The sequence below is a fragment of the Pongo pygmaeus genome, chromosome 23, assembly GCF_028885625.2.
Source record: "Pongo pygmaeus isolate AG05252 chromosome 23, NHGRI_mPonPyg2-v2.0_pri, whole genome shotgun sequence".
Taxonomy (NCBI): domain Eukaryota; kingdom Metazoa; phylum Chordata; class Mammalia; order Primates; family Hominidae; genus Pongo; species Pongo pygmaeus.
The window spans coordinates 56,531,472-56,554,127 of NC_085931.1; the positions used below are offsets into that span (position 1 = coordinate 56,531,472).

The 22,656-nt window shown below is 52.7% G+C and overlaps 1 protein-coding gene across 4 annotated transcripts in view; it reads left to right on the plus strand.

The window, feature by feature from the left end:
• FBLN1 (fibulin 1) overlaps positions 1–22,656 on the plus strand; it is a 99,532-nt gene that overhangs the window by 38,922 nt on the left and 37,954 nt on the right. The window contains exons 10-15 of one of the 4 annotated variants that reach the window (XM_054469820.2): positions 713–841; positions 1,954–2,079; positions 5,641–5,760; positions 7,177–7,308; positions 9,056–9,179; positions 21,569–22,020. In XM_054469820.2, coding sequence (XP_054325795.1) covers positions 713–841; positions 1,954–2,079; positions 5,641–5,760; positions 7,177–7,308; positions 9,056–9,179; positions 21,569–21,923 — 986 coding nt within the window. In that variant the 3' untranslated portion in view covers positions 21,924–22,020. Of the gene's footprint in view, positions 1–712; positions 842–1,953; positions 2,080–5,640; positions 5,761–7,176; positions 7,309–9,055; positions 9,180–21,568; positions 22,021–22,656 lie in introns of those variants that run through there. The other 3 variants (XM_063663383.1, XM_054469819.2, XM_063663382.1) reach the window with 3 other exon arrangements.

Consider the following 22,656-nt stretch of genomic DNA (forward strand, 5'->3'; position numbering starts at 1 on the left):
AGAAAGTTGATCCCCAAAGCAAAGCCATTTCTATCAGCCCATCCATCCCATTGTCAGTTCCCAAGCATGGGGCTTCATTGTCTTGCCTGGACTGGTGCAGTAGAGCACCAGCCCGTCTACTGCCTCAGCCTTGTCCGGCTTGTCCTGAGCCCAAAGCTCTCGCACCCCACCCTGTTTACAGCTCCATCAGCTCCCCATTGGTGACAAAGGACAGATGCCTCTGCTTACAGTCCAGTCCCCCAGAGCTGGCCCAACTCCACAAACCTTGTAATTCAGGCAATGTGGGTCTTGCCACTCCCCACACAAGCACTGTCCTTTCCTCTCTGTGTGGGTGTTTGCTCTTACGTCATTCCCTCTGCCCACCTGCTTCTACGTTCCTTTGGATCCAGGGCACCCAGCCTGCCTAGATCCCGCCAGGGAAGGAGGCTTCCTCGCATAACCCCCAGGACACTTCTTCAGTGTCTCCCTGGGTTCCTGGGCACTTCCTACCTTAATGAGAGTCATTGCCGTCCTGCCAGCCAGGTAGGGCTGCCTCTGGGTCAGTTGTCTTCCCAGTCCAGGGCCCGGCACTCAGTAGGTGCTCTGTGAAGTCGTGTTGAAATGGAATGCCCGTTTCCATGTGTGTTCCTTTCTTGCTTTCCTTTCTGATCATCTTGAGGGGAAAAAACCCAAACTAAAGGTTTTCATCATGGTTTTCTTTCTCCTTTGCAAGATGTGGACGAGTGCGCGCCACCTGCTGAGCCCTGTGGGAAGGGACATCGCTGTGTGAACTCTCCCGGCAGTTTCCGCTGCGAGTGCAAGACGGGTTACTATTTCGACGGCATCAGCAGGATGTGTGTGGGTGCGTGGGGGGCCCCGCAGGCCTCGGGGGAACCCAGCCACGTGGCACCAGGGACACATTCTGTGACACCTCGAGTGATGTGATTTCTGATCCTCATCTCAGATAATCCCAAGTGCAGGCAGACCCCGAGAGAGAAGACCCTGAGTCGGGAGACCCCATTCTAGCCCCAGCTCTGCTGCTGCCCAGCCGGGTGGCCACTGGCACAGCCCCGCTGTGTGTGAGCCTTCTCCCTGTCTGTGGAAAGGGGTTCTGCTTGACCCAGGACCTCCAAGTGCTGATGAGCCAGGTGTACACATGTGGGCAGCACCAGTGATTTCCTGGAGATTCACTGCTGAGCTGTAGAGCCACAGGAGCTAGAGAGATGTGCCTTTAGCAGCGAGGGGAAAACTTGACCAGGAGTGGGGTCAGGTCCTGTCCAGCCAGTTCCTGCTGTCACCAAACCTAGGTGCTCAGGGAAGCCTGGCAGCTGCCACTCACTCCCCCAAAGTGGGCACTTTGCTAGATCCTGGCAGACCCTCCTTGTGGGCCCTGGAGAGGAGGACTGGCAGGACGGCACCAGTTCAGACGTGCTGCCGCAGAAGGAGCACGAGGCTCGCCCAACAGGCAGGCAACCGCAGCAGTCCCGGCTCTCCCACTGACTTCCCGCATGCTCGGGACAAGTCACTTTGCATTCCTTGTCTGAGAAATGAGGCTGGAGGCCAGGCGCGATGGCTCATGCCTGTAATCCCAGCACTTTGGGAGGCTAAGGCAGGTGGATCACTTGAGGTCAGGAGTTTGAGACCAGCCTGGCCAACATGATGAAACCCCATCTCTACAAAAAATACAAAAATTAGCCGGGCGTGGTGGCACATACCTGTAATCCCAGTTACTTGGGAGGCTGAGGCAGGAGAATCACTTGTACTGGGAGGCGGAGGTTGCAGTGAGCTGAGATCATGCCACTGCACTCCAGCCTAGGAGACAGAGCGAGACTCCGTCTCAAAGATGAAGAAAAAAAAAGAAATGAGGCTGGAGAAGGTGGAGGACAAAGGACATGAGCTGGCCTTACTAGGAGGGTGGAGTGTGGTGCCACTGTGTTGGACATTGCCCTGAGTTGGCCCACACCTCACTTTCAGATGTCAACGAGTGCCAGCGCTACCCCGGGCGCCTGTGTGGCCACAAGTGCGAGAACACGCTGGGCTCCTACCTCTGCAGCTGTTCCGTGGGCTTCCGGCTCTCTGCGGATGGCAGGTCATGTGAAGGTGAGGCTGGGGCCCCGTCCACTCACTTCCCCCAGCTCACCTTCCTCCTGGGGAAGCCACCCTTCTGCAGACCGGTTTGGAGCAGATCTGCGTTGGTTTCCCTGTTAAATGACATGTTAGCAGGGGAAGTGCCTGTAAAATATTGTTAATCAGAGAGGACTGCCTGCCTGCCCACCCGATTTCTCCTGATGACATCCACCCTCTGAGGCCGTGTCGGGATTCATAGGCTGCAGCAGAGGCCATGTGGGATGTGGCTAGGATTATGGGGCTTGGAGCATGAGACCCACGAGTCACAGGGCCTTGGTGATGCCCGACCTCTCCCTGCCTCCATGTCCTCCCCGGGGAGAGGGGTTGATGTGTGAAACAGCAGTGAAAACTGGACACTAGTTTTGCACAAAGACGGTGTGTGGGTTTTAATCAGATGCTGCCTAGGGGAGACAGGCCTCTGTGTCCATTGATCTCAAGTCACCCAAACAAAAGGAGGGAGGCTTTGTAAATGACGAGCTGTGAGAGGAAGTACTGAGGCCCTTAGGGCGTGGGTCACTGTGCACCTGCCTCTAACTTTTTTTTTTTTTTTTTGAGACGGAGTCTCACTCTGTCACCCAGGTTGCAGTGCGATGCCACGATCTCGGCTCACTGCAACCTCCGCCTCCTGGGTTCAAGCGATTCTCCTGCCTCAGCCTCCCAAATAGCTGGGATGACAGGTGCACACCACCACGCCCGGCTAATTTTTGTGTTTTTCGTAGAGATGAGGTTTCACCACGTTGGCCAGGCTGGTCTTGAACTCCTGACCTCAGATGATCCACGCACCTCGGCCTCCCAAAGTGCTGGGATTACAGGCGTGAGCCACCGCGCCCGGCCTGCCTCTAACTTCTTATTGCAGTTAGGCTTTTCCCTCCCACAGAGACAGGGAGAAGCACCCTGGCCTTCCCGATGACGACATTGCCCAGGCATGTCCCCAGCCCTTGAAAAAGACACTCCTTGGTTGCACATCTCAAAGAGACAGAGAAACCATTTACATTTGCAAGTTTTTCTGAAGTAGATGCTTCTCAGGAAAATGGAAGTCAGCGCCTGTAGTCAGGTTTGGGCTGGAACCAAGAGAAAATTCTTTTGGCAGCATTGATCTTTCTCAGGCAGGCATGCCAAGGGGGCTGGGTCTGCATCCTGGGTACATGGTCTTGGGCCAATGGCAGCCATGCTGAAGTTGGGTCAGGTCTCTTGGTATGTGGGGGTTAGACAGAGTTGTTCCTGCCAAGAGTCTTGTGGTTCTCAGATAACATCAACCTCCTGGGCTGATGGGAAGGTCACATGAACAGCATGTCAGCCCAGCGCCTGGCACATACTAAGTGCTTGGCAGATGTCGCGTCTTATATACGGATTAGGTTCTGAGCTGAGCAGACACTGAGAGCTTTGGACGGCCCTCCACAATTGCCCACATTGCCCATGACACCCTGTTTGGTGCAGTGCACTGGCTCAGAGGATGGCTTCTGCAGCCTGACTCAAAACATGGCAGGTCCTAAAATTCTGCCATGAGAATTTTCCTTCCTGATGAGATGGTCACAGGGGTTAGATACACCAGGGTGAGCTGTGGTGTGCATAATTCTCAAATTGGAGGATGGACGGTGTGAGGGGGTCCTGGGATTAGTTCACAAGAATGCATATGGACAAGGAACAAGATTCACGAGTTGAGTCTCTCAGGCTTGTGTTCAAACCTGACTTCTGCCATTTCCATGGCCTTGAAGAAGTAACTCAGTCTTTCTTGGGCCATGGTGTCCTCATCTGTAAAATGGGCATAGTAGGACCAACCCCATAGGGGATTGTGAGGATGAAACCAGATTAAGCATGTGAAGAGCTTATCGCAGGGCTGAGCACAGGATGAAGAGCTGGCGGTGCGGAGGCTGCTGGCTTTATTATTATTTAGTAGAAGTAGTGGGATTCCTGGCTTGTGCTTCCTCTAGTCATTCAGAAATTACTGAAAAGTCGGCATTCATATCCACATTAGTGGATAATATTGTGGATGTGGAACCAGAGCCTGGCCAGCCTTGCCATGTGACCTTACTAAGCATTTGTTAAGCACCTGCCCCGGGTGTGTAGCAAGAACTTGGTCCTGCACTGGGGAGTGTCTCTAGCGGGGGACGAGAGACCACACTGGACAGGTGGAGGCCAGGCCTGGTGTGTGGGGGCCACAGAGATGAAACACGGGGTGGAAGGCTATTGGACGTTCTGTGACAGCCACACAGTATAGATTTAAGGCTTCTCCAGCCACAATCGCTGTTGCAACCGCTCAGCTCTGCTGTGGTAGCAGAGAAGTGGCCAGACGACCATGGTAAAAGAATGAGTGTGGCCGGGCACAGTGGCTCACACCTGTAATCCCAGCACTGGGAGGTCGAGGCAGGCGGATCACTTGAGGTCAGGAGTTCGAGACCAGTATGGCCAACATCATGAAACCCTGTGTCTACTAAAGATACAAAAATTAGCCGGGCATGGTGGCGCACACCTGTAATCCCCCAGCTACTCGGGAGGCTGAGGCAGGAGAACTGCTTGAATTCATATCCACATGTAGGGGACAATAGCCTCCCGGAGGTGGAGATTGCAGTGAGCTGAGATTGAGTTACTGCTCTCCAGGCAGACTTTGTCTCAAAAAAAAAAAAAAAAAAAAAAAGAGGAACGAACGTGGCTGTATTCTTTATTTTATTATTATTGTTATTTTGAGACGGAGTCTCGCTCTGTCACCCAGGCTGGAGTGCAGTGGTGTGATCTTGGCTCACTGCAACCTCCGCCTCCTGGTTCAAGCAATTCTCCTGCCTCAGCCTCCCGAGAAGCTGTGACTACAGGCACGTGCCACCATGCCCGGCTAATTCTTGTATTTTTAGTAGAGATGGGGTTTCACCATGCTGGCCAGGCTGGTGTCGAACCCCTGACTTCGTGATCCACCCACCTCGGCCTCCCAAAGTGCTGGGATTATAGGCATGAGCCACCATGCCTGGCCTGGCTGTGTTCTAATAAAACTTTATTTATAAAAACAAGTATTGGGATGAATTTGGCTCATGGACTGTGGTTCGCCGACCTCTGCTCTAGGTATAGGGGACAGTTGAGCAGTAGTTCAGAGTTGCTGAGTGGCCCAGTGAGTTCTGTGCATTGGAGTATGAGGAGTACTGGCGTATGGGCTGGGTGGCCGAGGCCTTCCTTGTGTGCCGTCATCTGTGTAGGATGCCATCTTGGAGGTGAAGTGGGGAGCACAGGACCAGATTTCCATTTGAGAACTAGAATGGACTCTGGCAGCCAGGTCAGGGCAGGCTTCCAGGGGCCAAGGCTGGAGGCTATCACTGCCGTCCTGGCAGGAGAAGTTGTGGTCGAAGCAGGCAGGGGCAGGGATGGAGGGTCTGGAGCCACCAGTGATGACGCCTCTCCTTCAGCCACGCCCCCCCGGGACCTCCGCCTCTCCGAGTGTGTTAACCTGAGGGAGATGGAGAGGAGGTTTTTTGTTCACTGACCCTGAGGGCTGCTGTGGAGGCAGGGACATGTGATGCTCTGAGCGGTGACCCTTGCTTTGTATTTCAGACATCAATGAGTGCAGCAGCAGCCCCTGTAGCCAGGAGTGTGCCAACGTCTACGGCTCCTACCAATGTTACTGCCGGCGAGGCTACCAGCTCAGCGATGTGGACGGAGTCACCTGTGAAGGTGCGGACGCCCCTGCTTGCTGAGGGGGAAAGCACCCCCTGGCCTTGCCATGACACAGCAGCACGGCCTCTGACTTTCAAAATCCACAGGGAAGAGCCTGCTGGGATTTCTTCACCTGGCAAACCTTCCATGTCCACCCTTGGAGGCTAGCGGGTAGCGGGTGGTTTGCTGTTTTCCCTCCAACTGAGGTTTTTTTTTTTTTTTTTTTTTTTTTTTTGAGACAGGGTCTCGCTCTGTTGCCCAGGCTGGAGTGATATGGTGCAATCACTGCTCACTGCAGCCTCAGCTTCCCAGGCTCAAGTGATTCTCCCACCTCAGCCTCCCAAGTAGTTGGGACCATAGGCGTATACCACCATGCCTGGCTAATTTTTTATTTAAAAAAAATTAGAGACGGGGCCTTGCTATGTTGCCCAGGCTGGTCTCGAACTCCTTGGCTCAAGTGATCCTCTTGCTTCAGCCTCCCAAATTGCTGGGATTACAGGCATGAGCCACCGTGCCTGGCCCCCAACTGAAATTCTAATATACTTTTCCCATCCTTAAGCGTGAGTGTGGGAAGGCAGCAAACCACTCCTGACTTGTTCTTTAATAAATGTGCACGGTGGTAATTACAACATGCACTGGGACCTTGGGCCGCATATCTCAGGGCTTGGTGGTGGTGCGTGGCTGAGAGGTAAGGAGGGGGCTCAGGGACCACCTATATCCCTGACTCAGAGCTCTAACTCTTCATCTGTAACATGATGATTAACTTCAGCCTCACCAGATCATGGGAGGATTAAACCAGATGACAGCAATTACAGGCAATTAAAGGCAATTATGATGATTACCGTTTTCATGTAAGGTGTGTGTATATTTTGTTTGCTTGTTTGTTTTTGAGACAGAGGCAGCTCTGTCACCCAGGTTGGAGGGCAGTGGTACAAACACGGCTCACTGCAGCCTCCATCTCCTGGGATCAAGCAATCCTCCCACCTCTGCCTCCTTGAGTAGCTGGGCCCACAGGCGTGCACCAGTATGCCTGGCTAACTTTTTTGATTTTTTGTAGAGACAGGGTCTCACTTTGTTGCCGAGGCTGGTCTCGAACTCCTGGGCTCAAGTAACCCACCTGCCTCAGCCTCCCATGCCTGGGATTCCAGGCATGAGCCAGTGCACCCAGCTGAGGTGTGTTTCTTGTTATTGAACTCTGGTCCATATTTCCCCCTGCCCACCACACTTATACTTCACACCATGAACTTGCTGTGTGACCCCAGGCTAGTCCCGTCGCCTCTCTGAGCATGATGGTCTCTGAGGCTTCCTGTGTTCAGCTTGTCCTGTGCTGCTACCCTCCTGGGCCCCAGTGCAGCCCCCAGGGTGATGTAGCGTGGCCAGCAGCCATGGCCAGGTGCCAGGACACTGAGGCTGAGGTGGGCTTTGCCATTGCAGACATTGACGAGTGCGCCCTGCCCACCGGGGGCCACATCTGCTCCTACCGCTGCATCAACATCCCTGGAAGCTTCCAGTGCAGCTGCCCCTCGTCTGGCTACAGGCTGGCCCCCAACGGCCGCAACTGCCAAGGTGAGCAGGCGGGATGCCCTGGGGTCCCTCATGCTCTGCTTGGGGCCCTGCGATGTCGTGGGGCTGAGGCCGGGCTCGGGGGCTGTGCTTCCCCAACCCAAGGGCCACAGCACAGATGGAATGCATTCAGGATAAGGAGGGACCCCCATCCAAGGGGTGTCCTGGGGTCCGCAGCACCCTGGTCTCCCACACCCAGGCCCCAGCACACTTGTCCTCTGGATTGTCTGAGCCCGTGGCAGCTGCATCTGGCAGGAACACTTGAGCCCTCCTCCCCTCCCCTCAGCAGCCCCGAAAAGGCTGGAACAGAGGCCTTTAGGAAGATGCCCGCCAGGGAGGAAGCAGTCCAGGCCAGGGGATGGCGTGGCCTGGTGTGGGATGGTCCAGGGATACTCATGGCTATGGGTCAGCTCCAGCATGGGCTAAGTAATGGGGGCCAATGGCATTGGTTCTGCATTCAGCCCCCAATTCTATGAACGATCTAGGGGGCAGTATGTGTCCCCCAGAGCCATCCGATAACCATCCATTCAATCACTGACAGCGGGTGCTGAGTAGATGTTTGTGAGCACGTGATCCTCAGTGTACACACTGGGCCCAGAAGCTGAGTCATGGAGGTGGGGCTGTCCAGCCTGTTCCTCGGGAGCCCCACACAGGGCTGTGGATCCTGGGGCTCTGGAAGCCCCCTGGGTCCCACAGATGTAGCTTCTGGTCATGAGGAAGGTGACTTTGATGAAAGGCAGGCAGGAGCTGCGGTGTTTCCTGGGAGGCCCCCTCCGCTTGCCCCGGGCTCTGGATGGAATGCCGGTTGTGTCTGCATTTCTGACGGAGCAAATGACTTTTCTCCTGGCCCAGCTCCCTCACCGCAGCCTGGGGTCCCGCCCAGACTCAGCATAAACACATTCCTGAGCCGGGCCTTTGAGGCTGGGGAGTGTTGTTTTTGCCACCGATGCTCAGGCATTTGGCACCTCTTAATGGATGTCTCCCAGGATTGGTGACAGCCCCTGAGCCCCACTGTTTGGCTGCTCCAGAGTCTGTGGGAATTGGGCTGCTCCCCCATCTCCAGGGGCCTCTCAGTGTGGTGCCCCAGGCCCCATCCCAGGAGTCCCAGGCCTGGTGGTTCCAGTCCACCCTGAACAGCCACCAACCCCAACACACAGGGCAAGACGTATGATCCCTCGAAGGCTGTTTTTCTCATCATTGTGTGGAGCTAGCAGCTCTTGCCCTTTTCTCCTAAGAGGTTGTGTCACACCTAGGGTAAGGGTGCTGAGCCTTGGGAGCCGCAGAGAGGCTCTGGTTAGTTAGTACATGGACTCTGGTGCCAGCCTGCCTGGGTTCAAAGCTCAGCTCTGACATTTATAAACTGTGTGACCTCAGGCAGGTCTCTTAAGCTCTGTGAGCTCCTTATAAAATGAGGATCATAACAGTATCTGCCTCATTGAATTCTTAGGAGGATTCAGTGACTTACCCTTGCGAGGCACTCCCAGGACCCATCATGTAGTATTTACTTTTACCATCGTCACGCTCCCTCCAGGGATTGCGAATGATAAGTTAACAGTCTATAAATGTAAATATCCTATAAATGTAAGAACTGGCACAGGACGCTGCTCCGAAGATCAGCCAGTGGAGGGCAGGGATGGCCTGATTGCCACCCCTAACCCTAGTTGATGGGAGGCCTGGGCTCCTCCGTCTCCAGATGGGGATGGCTCCTGCAGCCTCTGCCTTCACTGTGCTGCTGTGGGGTCTCTTGCAGACATTGATGAGTGTGTGACTGGCATCCACAACTGCTCCATCAACGAGACCTGCTTCAACATCCAGGGCGGCTTCCGCTGTCTGGCCTTCGAGTGCCCTGAGAACTACCGCCGCTCCGCAGCCACGTAAGTCCCTTGGACCATGCCATCGTCTGTCTGTGTTGGCCTTCTTGGTGACCTAGCTCCCGGGTGAGTGGGTTATCAGGCTGTAACCTCAGTGTCCTCCCATGAGGGACTCAGGGCACTCAAAGATCACCTGATCCCTGGCCCTCAAGCCCCTAAATGCTAGTGACACTGGTCTCAGAAAGTCAAGGGAGTAACTGCAAATGAGTCTGGGGTCTATAGTCATGTTTTCAGGCCAAGGCTGTGCACAGAACCAGGCAGAAACCACAGCCCTCTTTTTTCCTAGGGTGGAAGCCTTGGGCAAGCTCTCTGGGCCTCAGTTTCCTCATCTGTAACATGCAGATGTCAGAACATGCTCTGACTTAGATGCGTGGGTAACAATGTCTCCATGTCAGCCCAAAGCCAGGGAGCCGATGTGACTTGTTGGACATTGTTGTTAGTGCCCACCTGAAAGCCAGAATTCGTCCAGCCTGGTGACTGTGTGGGAACAGCATCAAAGATTCCAGATCCTAAACGTGGGGCTGCGTGCCCCTATGTCTTTGTAAGCTCACTCATTCCTAGGCCATCACGGCGCCCACTTGAGACCACGGTTCCCACTTCCTGTCCCCGTTGCCCCTAATTGTATTCAGAAAGTCTCATTTAGTGCCACTGTCAGTTGCTTCAGGAAACGCTCCATGCTGGGACTGATCTCAGGACTGTGGACTTATGACCTCCCCCAGCACTCTGAATGCACGATGCAGGCAGCCAGCTGTTTCCGAGGCCTTGGTCCCTTGACCTTCAGCCTGCCTTGGGCTCTTGGCCAGCTGCCCCCGCCACCTGAGGGTCAGTGGTAGTGTCCACCGCTTGACCCTAGGGGCAGCTGCCCTGGCTTGTGGCATAGCAAGGCTTCTGGGTCCCTGAGCAGCCCTGTTGTCCCTGGCAGCCCTCCATATTCTTCCTGGCTTTGGGATTCTCACTGGCTGGCCCGGCCGTTTCCCTGATCTGCTGTTTCCCAGCACGGATTTCTGTCAGCTTGAAAACCCAACATCTTGTTTCCTTCCTGAGCTTGGGTTAGGAAAAAGCTACCCCAAAACTGGGTTTGCAAGTCTGTAGCATCCCGAAGAGCTCATGGTTATGCAACAGCCTGGCAGGCAGTGACAGTGCTTCCCCGAGCCATTAAGAAAGTTCCATGGCCTCGGCTGGAGGCTGTGCAGCCGTCTGTCATTGTAAGTTCACTCTCTCCCCAGCCTTTGTCAGCGCCTGGGCTTGAGGATTCCAGGAGGCTGGCTGTGGTTGTGACCTCGATTTCTAACTTGCGCACAGTCGTGAAACCACCTTTCGAAGAGGGGAAGGCTGCCCTGCACAGGGGCCCTGGCGCCTCCTAATCCTGAGGGTGGGCGGGTTGGCCATGTGTGCTGAGGTCATGGCTGAAATCAGCAGAACCCAGCTCTACCCCTCATGTTGGCTGTGGAAGCCTCTGCCACCCCTCAGTGCTGGAGAAAGTCATTTCTTCCTGGACCTACTGCGTGCAGGCACCTGGGTAGACAGCCCACAAAGGCCTTTGTCCTCGCACTGGCTCTGCCTTTGGAGTGTGTGCTAAGAGGCAGGAGGGGCCCCCACCTGGCTGGGCGTGAGGGTGGGCAGAGGGCTGTCTGGAGTGGGCCATACCTGCGTGAAAGTGGAAGGGGGAGCAAATTAGGCAGAAGTGGCGGGAGTATGGACACATCTGCGGTGAAATGGGGAGTTCAGCCTGAAACCTGGGCGCTGTGTGCTGTGCAGTAAGGGATTGAGCTGCTGGGCGCCTGGCTTGTTCTAGCCCTTGGACTCCCGGGACTGATAGTGAGGAGGGGACACCCCCTCTCAGCACTGCTAACCCCTCAGACTGGAGTTCTGTATTTTACAGCCCCTTTTCCTGCTTATCAGAAATCCAAGCTTCTTAAAACGTTTTTTCATCTAAACTTCAGAAAGCAATTTTTTAAATCGAAAAGAGCCATATTTAGGAGGGACCCATGGCCGGCGCTTCGGTGGTTAACAACTCAGCAAGAGCGCCTCACTCGGGAGCCTTGACAGACAGGACTGCAGAGTCCGCTTCTGTGGCTTTCTCTCTCTCTCCAGTCACACGGCTTCCATCTGGGGAACATCCTGGCGGCCGAGGGCTGGTAACTGGAGCATGACCCAGGAAGCTGGGCCGCAAACCACAGGGCTCGGCCTTGTGGACAGGACCAGGCTGTTACAGTCCTGCCCACACAATTCCCTTCTGCCCACAGGAGGAAGTGTGCAAAGCTGTCCCACAGCCTTTGATGGGGCCGGACACATCCTCTTTATCCCCTCAGTGGGGCCAGCACCTGATGACCTGTGGTCTAGAAAGCTGGAGCAAAGCCAGGTGGCCTTAGTTGCCGCTTCCCGGGGATGGGACACGAGTGAACAGCTGTGGGCCTGAGAGTGTAACACAGTGGACGGTGGTGGAGATAGAGCCGTCGATGGCCCCCCTGCCTTGGCCAGTTCCTGGGGCTTGTCTCCCGGACGACAAGCATGTGAAAGTCAGGAAAATGCCGGCAGGGATATCCACAAGCACCTGGGGTGGCCAGAACTGCTGTGCCTCCCAGGAGAAGGAGGGGGCCTAGAGGGCCTATTTTCTCTGGTGTGTGGTGGCTTAGGATCATTTCCATAGAGCTTGGGGTATTAGGGTCAAATGTGTTGAACTGGCAAGTTGGAGCACATTGTCCTCTAACGCATGACATGGCCCAGGATGTATGGCCTGCTGAGGGGACATGTCTGGAAACCAGGGCCTGCGTGGCAGAGGGGGACGGGGCGGGCTCGGCTATGCCTTGCTCTGTGATAGACTCAGTGATGACAACCCGTCCCTGACCTAGACACACTGGCTAAAAGGGATTTTTGGGCCGTTCCCAGTCTGACAGGCAGTTTGCCAGACAGTTATGTTTCTGGTGTTTTAATAAGTTTGAGTGGAGCGAAGTAGGATCATTGAAACCAGGACTTACCAGGAAAATCAAGGACATGTTTATTTTTGTGCATTAGTCATTTGCAAAGCACATAGCGGGTGCCCCAGGCCCTGTTCTTTGTCCAGAAGGAGCCAGCCCCGAAACTCCTAGTGTAGAGAAGGTTTTGGGGTGCTCTGAGGAATGACTGTGTGGGGTTGGAGGGGGAGCCTCCAGGGGAGGAGTGACCAGCGCGCTGTGTGTGATGACGGCGGGAGCTGCACTAGAACACCACGCACACCTCCCATTGCTTTCCTCCAGCGTGCTGGGTGAACGCTTCCCTCTGGCAAAACAAATTCCACCCCGGGTTAGTACCCGCCATGCTGAGAGAAGCGGGGAAGCCGAAATCCCACCAGGGCGACTCTAGCGCCATCTGCTGACCAGCCCCATCCAGGCTGGTCCTGAAGTTGCTGGTGTGTGTGCGCGCGCGCGCGTGTGCGTGCGTGCGTGTGTGTGTGTGTGTGTGTGTGTGTGTGTGTGTGTGTGTGCAAAAGCTTTGAAGTAAGACAGCCTGACTTTGAAAGCCAAGCCTGCCCCTTACTACACACCATGGAGCCATCAGCAAGTTCTGCGTCCTCACGGGGCATCTGTCTTCCAGCCAGTAGAGCAGGAGGACGATGGGAGACAGTGGAGGGAGCGAGTGGAAGGAAAGCCTGCTGCTTGCAGCCTGCTCCCTGCACCCGGAAGCGCAGTTCACCTGCACCCGGAAGCGCAGCTCATGGGTCCCATGCTCCTCCCCCAGTTCACGGAGGCTTCGGTCGCAGCTCCTCAGAGGCCCCCCTGGGGGAGAGCTCTCAGATGGCCTGGAGCACTCCCTTTTGGCCTGGACCTGGGCATCTCGGGGGAAGGCCACCACCAGCAGCACCCGTGCCCACCTTCTTTCCTGCCTCTGTTTTGGGCCCCTCCCAGGCAGGACTCCCACCTTCAGTGCCCCTGACTCCCAGGCCAGTCCTTTCTAAGAGCTTGGAATAGTCACTAGCCAAGTAAATGCAAGGCGTCCTGTCAGTCCCGACACACCTGGAAAGAGGAGGTAAAGGGAGACTCCAGTCTCAATAAATGCCTCAAGCAAGTCCAAGTAACCCAGCACGAGACATGGAAACTTAAAAAGCCAAAAGGGAGATGTGATAGAAGGCCAAGACGAGAGGATGCTCCTGACTGCAGAATCCAGACCCAGCCCAAATGGTGGGGCTTCCTGGAGCACCTGGGCCAGGTCCTCTGGGGCTCCGCACCTGGGCCCTGCTTCCTAAGCCAGCCACCTTCAGAGGATGATGGGCCAGGAGTTCAGGACACAGGAGACGACCTCTGTCCCATCTTGTGACAAGAAATTAGAACTTGTTACTATCTTGTAGCAGGAAGATAATACCTATCTCCATCTTGTCACAGGAAGTTAGAATCTGTAACAGGAATTTGGAATCTGTGCTCATCCTATATAGGAAGTTAGGACCCGTCCCCATCTCCACCACAGGAAGTTAGGACCTGTCCCCGTCTCCACCGCAGGAAGTTAGGACCTGTCCCCGTCTCTACCGCAGGAAGTTAGGACCTGTCCCCTTCTCCACCCCAGGAGGTTGGGACCCATCCGTGTCTCCACTGCAGGAGGTTGGGACCCGTCTCTGTCTCCACTACAAGAAGTTCAGACCTGTATTAGGGTTCTCTAGAGGGACAGAACTAATGGAATATATTTACATATATAATGGAATATGTATATATAATGGAATATGTATACATATTCCATTATATATGTATATATAATGGAATAGATATACATATTCCATTATATATGTAAAGGGGAGTTTATTAAGTATTAACTCACGTGATCACAAGGCCCCACAATAGGCCATCTCCAGGCTGAGGAACAAGGAGAGCAATCTGAGTCCCAAAAATGAAGAAAAATAAGTCTGACGTTCAAGGGCAGGAAGCATCCAGCACGGGAGAAAGATGTAGGCTGGGAGGCTAGGCCAGTCTCTCTTTTCACGTTTTTCTGCCTGCTTATGCTATAGCCGTGCTGGCAGCTGATTAGTTGGTGCCCACCCAGATTAAGGATGGATCTGCCTTTCCCAGCCCACTGACTCAAATGTGAATCTTTTTTGGCAACACCCTCACAGACACACCCAGGATCAATACTTTGTATCCTTCAATCCAATCAAGTTGACACTCAGTATTAACCATCACAAGTCCACCCCTTGTCAACTTGAACCCATGCACATCTCCTGAGATCATACATAATCGTCAAATAAAGACAATAATAAGGTCATAATTACGCCTGACATAACACAACTATATTTCATACAACCAGAAACTCACCAATCCCCAACCCAAATACTGTTGTATAAAGTTAGCGATACTTAAATGCTGATGTGAATTCAATAAATCTTATGTCACTTGATAGAAAGGAAATAAAATGAAGACATTTTTGTTAGTACAAGTGTATACATGCACAAACATTTTTGATTGTTTTTTGTTTGTTTGTTTTTTAAGACAGAGTCTCCCTCTGTTGCCTAGGCTGAAGTGTGGTGGTGTGATTTTGTCTCACTGCAACCTCCACGTCCCGAGTTCAAGTGATTCTCCTGCCTCAGCCTCCTGAGTAGCTGAGATTACAGGTGTGCACCACCACACCCAGCTAATTTTTCTATTTTAAGTAGAGATGGGGTTTCACCATGTTGGTCAGGCTGGTCTTGAGCTCCTGACCTCAAGTGATCCGCCCGCCTCAGCCTCCCAAAATGCTGGGATTACAGGCGTGAGCCACAGCACCTGGCCATGTTTTTAAAAGAAGGAGGAAATACTCATGACAATTACAGCTCTCGTTTCTGCAACTGGTCACGTGGCTCGTAGCTGGTATTGATGACTGCCTTCTTCTACTACCCATTCTGTATTCCCTTTGCCTTCAGCAAGCACCTTGGCAGATCTTGTTTTTTTTCCCTGGTGGAGTGACCCAAACCTTCATTCCTGAAGGGTCTGGGTCATTTGTAGTCCTGCCTGGATTGGGCTGTTGTAGTTTCCCATTGACCTTAATCACAGGGCATGGTAATACTAAGAGATGCCCTGATGGATCTCCTGTATTCCACGAGTACTCTAACTTATCTTCATTGTGGAGTAGTAGACTGATTTCTTCTTGATAGTCTGGGTCAGCCACCCCAGCCAACACTGTAACTCCCTTCTTAGCCTGTTGACTTAAAGGTAGGAGGAGCTTCAAGTGTCCAGGTGGCAATCTTAATTTCCAGTTTAATGGAATCATTGTTGTGTCTCCTGGTGGCAGCGTTCTTCCCTCTGGAATGAAGATCTGTAGGCCAGCAGAACATAATGTTGTAGGAACAGGAAGCAAAAATTTTGCTAGTGGATCACTAGGGGTGATGGTGAGTGGTGCCACTTCCATTTCCACCCTTGGATTCCTGGACCCGTGAATCTTGGCTATGGGAGAAACAGTGCCATAATATTGGACCCTGATTCAGAGCATACATGGCCTTCTGTAGAACTTTGTCCCAGCCCTGCAAAGTACTGTCACCTAGTTGGCATTGTAATTGTGACTTCAAAAGGCCATTCCACCATCCTATCAATCTACCTGCTTCAAGACGATGGGGAACATGGTAAAACCAGTGAATTCCATGAGCATGAGCCCACTGCTGCACCTCTTTAGCTGTAAAGTGAGTGCTTTGGTCAGAGGCAATGCTGTGTGGAATACCATGAGGGTGGATAATGCATTCCATGAACCCACGGATGGTAGTCTTGGCAGAAGCATTGTGTGCAGGATAGGCAAACCCATATCCAGAGTAAGTGTCTATTCTGGTGAGGACAAACCTCTGCCCTTTCCATGATGGAAGAGGTCCATTATAATCAACCTGCCACCAGGTAGCTGGCTGATCACCCCAAGGAATGGTGCATATCGAGGGCTCAGTGTTGGTCTCTGCTGCTGTCAGATTGGGCACTCAGCAGTGGCCATATCCAGGTCAGCCTTGGTGAGTGGAAGTCCACGTTGCTGAGCCCATGTGTAATCTCCATCCCTGCCACCATGGCCACTTTGTTCATGGGCCCATTGGGCAATGACAGGGGTGGCTGGGGAAAGAGGCCGAGTGGTGTCCACAGAACGAATCATCCTATCCACTTGATTGTTAAAATCCTTCTCTGCTGAGCACTTTTATGTGATATGGGGAGCGCTCTCATGTGATACAAATATCTTCACAGTTTTTGACCACTCAGAGAGGTCTATCCACATACCTCTTTCCCATATTGCATTGTCATCAATTTTCCAATCATGCTTCTTCCAAGTCCCTGACCATCCAGCCAAACCATTGGCCACGGCCCATGAATCAGTATATAATTGCACATCTGGTCATTTCTCCTTCCATGCAAAGTGCACAACCAGGTGCATTGCTTGAAGTTCTGCCCACTGGGAAGATTTCCCTTTACCACTGTCCTTCAGGGATGTCCTAGAATGGGGCAGTAGTGCTGCAGCTGTCCACTTTCGGGTGGTGCCTGAATATCGTGCAGAATGATCTGTGAACCAGGCCCTAGTCTTCTCTTCCTCTGTCAGCTGATTGTGGGGAACTCTGCATGAGGCCATCGGTGCAGGCTGGGGAAGAGAAGGCAAGTTGGCAGGGGTGGAGACCACGGGCATTTGAGCCACTTCCTCATGTAACTTACTCGTGCCTTCAGGACCTGCTCAAGCCCGATCGCGTATATACCACTATCCATTTGATGATGAAATGCTGCTGTGCATGACCCACTTTATGGCTAGATGGGTCACAAAGCACCCAGTTCATGACAGGCAGTTCAGGTCCTATGGTGACTTGATGACCCGGAGTCAAATATTCAGTTTCCACCAAAGCCCAGTAACAGGCCAAGAGCTGTCTCTCGAAAGGAGAGTAGTTATCTGCAGAAGATGGCAGGGCCTTGCTCCGAAAGCCTAGAGACCTCCACTGTGATTCATCTATGGGGGCCTGCCAAAGGCTGCAGCCAGCATCCTTATCTGCCACTGACACCTCAAGCAACATTGGATCTGTTGGGTCATATGGCCCAAGTGGCAGAGCGGCTTGCACAACAGCCTGGACCTGTTGCAGAGCTTTCTCCTGTTCTGGACCCCACTCAAAACTGGCAGCCTTTCAGGTCACTCGATAAATGTGCCGGAGTAACACACTCAAATGAGGAATGTGCTGCCTCCAAAATCCAATAGGCCCACTAGGTGTTGTGTCTCTTTCTTGGTTGTAGGTGGGACCAAATGCAGCAACTTATCCTTCACCTTAGAAGGAATATCTCGACAGGCCCCAAACCACTGGACCCCTAGAAATTTTACTGAGGTAGAAGGTCCCTGAATTTTATTATCGGATTTATTTTCCATCCTCTGGCATGCAAATGTCTCACTAATAAGTCCAGTGTGTTTGCTACTTCTCACTCACTGGATCCAGTCAGCATAATGCCAACAATTTAATGGACCAGCGTGATATCTTGCAGAAGCAAAATGTGATCAAGGTCTCTCCAAATAAGATTATGACATGAATAAGATTATGACACAAAGCCGGAGAGTTGATACACCCCTGAGGTACGACAATGAATTTATATTGCTGGCCTTGCCAGCCGAAGACAAATTGCTTCTGGTGGGCCTTGGAACAGGAATGGAGAAAAAGGCATTTGCCAGGTCAGTGGCTGCATACCAGGTACCAAGAGATACGGTAATTTGCTCAAGCAATGAAACCACATCTGGTATAGCAGCTACAATTGGAGTCACCACTTGGTTAAACTTACGATAATCCACTGCCATTCACCAAGATCCATCTGTCTTCTGCACAGGCCAAATGGGAGAGTCGAATGGGGAGGTGGTGGGAATTACCACCCCTGAGTCTCAAGTTTTTGATGGTGACACTAATCTCCTCAGTCCCTCCAGGAATACAATATTGTTTTTGATTTACTGTTTTTCTAGGTAGAGGCAGCTCTCATGGCTTCCATTTGGCCTTTCCAACCATAAAAGCCCTCACCCTACCAGTCAGGGAGCAAGTGTGGGGGTTCTGCCAGCTGCTAAGTATGTCTGTGCCAATTCTGCATTCTGGCACTGGGAAAATGACCACAGGATGAGTCTGGGGACCCACTGTAAGTCAGACCTGAGCTAAAACTCCATTAATTACCTGACCTCCTTAAGCCCCTATTTAACTGGAGGGCCACAGTGACGTTTTGGGTCCCCTGGAATCAACCTCAGCTCAGAACCAGTGTCCAGTAGTCCCCAAAATGTCTGATCATTTCCCTTTCCCCAGTGCAGTTACTCTGGGAAAAGGCCAGAGGTCTCTTTGGGGAAGGATGGGAGAAAGATTCACTGCATAAATTGTCAATAATGTCGTGGGGTCCGTCCTCAAGAGGACCCGACCTCCTCTTCATTCAAGGGGTTCTGGGTCTGTAAACTGGTTCAAGTCTGGAAATTGATTGAGGGGCCGTGATTCTCTGCTTTTGTAATTCAAATTAGTCTTTTGTCCACTTGACCTAGAAGTTTTCTGCTTGTACAAATCAAGTAGGAATGCAGTAGGCTTCCTATCAATTTCACTTCTAGGAACACTGTGGTTAATTAGCCAATGCCAGAGCTCTACACGAGACAGACTATTCCGATTGCCGCTTTGCCTCTGCTGTCCATTACAGAAGCTACACCCACCTTGCCTTTGATGGTTGAGTGCTATCACTTGGCCACTGCCACCTCAGGATCCAATTATTTCCATTGTATTTAAATTTTGTAGTTGAGTGACTGTGGTTCCCACTGTTAGATCTGACATACGAAGATGAGCAATTACAGGGCTCTTCAAAGATGCAGGTGCTGCCCTTACAAATCTGTTTCGAAAGGCATTGGTCAAGGGTATATCTTCTGGACCCTCCCAGCTTGGTTGAGTAGGTCTAAAGTGACTAATCCACACCACCATCCCGATCTCCCTAAGTCTTTGGATTCCTTCCTCTACATTAAACCAAGGAAGACCAGGCATTTCCAGTTCACTCACAGTGGGCCATCTCTTCATCCGTATTTCAGCTAAACCAGCAAATAAACTATTAGAACCTTTTTTTAACTCCCCGAGTTGCAACATTAAATGCAGAGTCCCTGCTTAGTGGGCCTAAATCTGTAAATTCAGCCTCATCCAACACTATGTTCCTTCCGCCATTCTCTGATACCCTTAGTATCCATTCTCATGCCTGTTCTCCAGATTTGTTTCTATAAATTAGAAAACTCAAGCAGTTCTTTTCGAGGGTAGCTCACTTCCTCATGGGTCACACTGTCAACCTCATCTCTAGGGGCCTGCCAGGACTTTAGTCTAGTTATAGGTCTAGAGGCAAACAGGGGTGTTAGGGGTGGCTCCTGCGGAGAATCAACATTATCTTGCCTGGCAACTGCCTCACAGGAGGCCATCACTGTTGCCTCAGGCAGCATGGGGTTTATCTCCTTAGACAAAGGTGGAAAGGCTGATGGGTCGGGGTGGGGATGTTGCCACTACTGGGGATGGGGAAGCTGTTAAGCTGTTTCTTCTGGCAAAAAAGGTTCATCAGAGTTTATAAACTCAGTGTCCCTAGCTTCATCAGGCTCCTCCCACATGTCCCCATTCCAAGTTGCAGGGTCCCATTCTTTTTCAATCAATGCCCGCACTTTAACAGCAGACACCTGGCGAGGCTGTGCATGCATCTTTCATTGCAGGTCAGCCACTCGCATGATAAGAGCTTGTGTCTGTTTTTCCACAATTTCACTCCTCCTCTACAGGAGATAAGACTCTCACTCAGGGCAATCTTAGCAGATTTGATGCTCAGTATCTGCTTCTGAAGCCGGGAGATGGTATCCCTGAGTTAATCATTTTCTTTCATCACTTTGTCCACTAAACTTAGGAGCAACCAACCAGCTTCATTATGTTCCTTGGTTCTCCACATATGATCAAAGATTTTATGTATAGAGTCACTAAACTTGGCTCACAAGCAATGAATCAGGAGTTTCAAATGCGTTTATTTTTCATAACTCTCTAAACAGTTCATGCCAAGGACTATCAGTGTTCTCCATACTATTAGAAGTGGAGTCCTTAGCATTTTTGGATCTATTTGTTAACCAGCGAACCCCAGAAACCCCAAAACCAACGAAAGAACTCCATCTTTAATATTCTGTTCCTCTAGAACCACTCCTGGTACCAAAATCTGTAGTAGTTAGGGTTCTCTAGAGGGACAGAACTAATGGAATACATATGTATAATGGGGAGTGTATTAAGCATTAACTCACACGATCACAAGGTCCCACAATAGGCCATCTGAAGGCTGAGGAGCAAGGAGAGCCAGTCCGAGTCCCAAAACTGAAGAACTTTGAGTCCGATGTTCGAGGGCAGGAAGCATCCAGCACAGGAGAAAGATGTAGGCTGGGAGGCTAGGCCAGTCTCTCTTTTCACATTTTTCTGCCTGCTTATACTCTAGCTGTGCTGGCAGCTGATTAGATGGTGCCCACCCAGATTAAGGGTGGGTCTGCCTTTTCCAGCCCACTGACTCAAATGTGACTCTCTTTTGGCAACACCCTCACAGACACACCCAGGATGTATCCTTCAATCCAATCAAGTTGACACTCGGTATTAGCCATCACAGGACCCGTCCCTGTCTTCACCGCAGGAAGTTAGGACCCGTCCCCATCTCCACTGCAGGAAGTTAGGACCCATCCCTGTCTCCACTCAGGAAGTTAGGACCTGTCTCTGTTTCTATCACAGGAAGTTGGGATCTGTCCCCATTTCCATTCCAAGCCCTGAACTGGCCCTGTGGACCCAGAGTGGGTACTGGGCCTGGAACACAAGGGCTTAGTGACAGGGAACTGGGAACTGACCTCGACGGCTGAGCAGAGATATGGCTGCCTCACTCACTGTGTGACCTTGGGAAGTGGAGAGGCCACATTCTTTCTGAGCCTCAGTGTCCTCGTGTGAAAAATACCACCGAAGCCACTGTCATGGGGTGGTGGCAGCGATCACACTAGAGAGCGCGTGGTGAGGAATAGCTAAGCACTTGGTAAACGGCAGCAGCTCTGATTGCTAGTGGCAGAGATAGTCATTTCACGGGTCACCTCCGAGACACACCCTAGAGCCCTGCATAGCCCTGGCCACTGTCTGGGCAAGGGCCTGGGAAGGGCAGGTTGTGCCTGTGGAGTGCCCCTGGGGTGGCTCTGCCAGTGAGCAGGGGACGCACCTCACTCCGGGCACAGCCCTTGGCCCCCGGCCACCCAGCGCCCCAGATGGTGTTGGAAGAGGCTAGTGCCTGAATCAGCAGCCTGGAGGTCCACGGCGCCTCCCGCAGGTGAGTGGGGGGCGCCCTTCCTGTTGGCTGAATCGGCCAGAGGGGCGGCGGGAGGCCCTGCCTGCCAGCCCCGCATCCCCGCGCTCTGCCGTTTCTCCGCTTGCTGGACCGGCCCTAACCCTCTTCTTGTCTCTCTACCCACTTTTCTTGCAGCCGCTGTGAGCGCTTGCCTTGCCATGAGAATCGGGAGTGCTCCAAGCTGCCTCTGAGAATAACCTACTACCACCTCTCTTTTCCCACCAACATCCAAGCGCCCGCGGTGGTTTTCCGCATGGGCCCCTCCAGTGCTGTCCCCGGGGACAGCATGCAGCTGGCCATCACCGGTGGCAATGAGGAGGGCTTTTTCACCACCCGGAAGGTGAGCCCCCACAGCGGGGTGGTGGCCCTCACCAAGCCTGTCCCCGAGCCCAGGGACTTGCTCCTGACCGTCAAGATGGATCTCTATCGCCACGGCACCGTCAGCTCCTTTGTGGCCAAGCTTTTCATCTTTGTGTCTGCAGAGCTCTGAGCACTCGCTTCGCGTCGCGGGGTCTCCCTCCTGTTGCTTTCCTAACCCTGCCCTCCGGGGCGTTAATAAAGTCTTAGCAAGCGTCCCACACAGTGAACCTCGCGTGCCTTGGTTTTATTTGGCATGGTTGGGAGTCTGTGCCGCTTGTTACCTGGGGGTGAGCTGGGCACTGGCCGCCGCCTGGTACCCCTGAGGGCTGACTGAGGAGCACTCCCCACTAGAGGGTGTGTGCTCAGGGGTCCCTGTTCACAGAGCCCACTGTCTGTGCCGACAGGGAGGCCAGGCCGGGCACATCATTTCACATGTGTTAACTCGTCTTCATTTGTGTTGAACCTGAAGAATAAAGGTGGTGGTGGAGAAGGGCCCTCAGATTGCTGAGCACAGTCCCCTCTCATTTTACAGATGTGGAAACTGAGGCCCAGAGAGAAGGTGAAGGGTTGGCCAGGGTCGCTTGGCCTGCTGTGGCCACGCCAGGTCAAGGAAGCGGGTCTGCTGGCCCCTGCCTGGTTCTTTGCTGTATCCCCAGAGGTGAGCATTTCACTGAGACAAGAAAGCTCTCTCCTGAGATTCAAGCCTCGTGTTCTGTTTGTCTTGATCAGAAGCCCAAATCTGTGGTGCAGAAACACGGAATGCGGTTGTGGCTCCTAGGATGCAGCTCTTGCCTCAGTGAAGTCGTTTTGCCCCCACTGAGGATCCTGGCAAAGGATCCTGTGCCAGGGGGAGGCAAAGGACC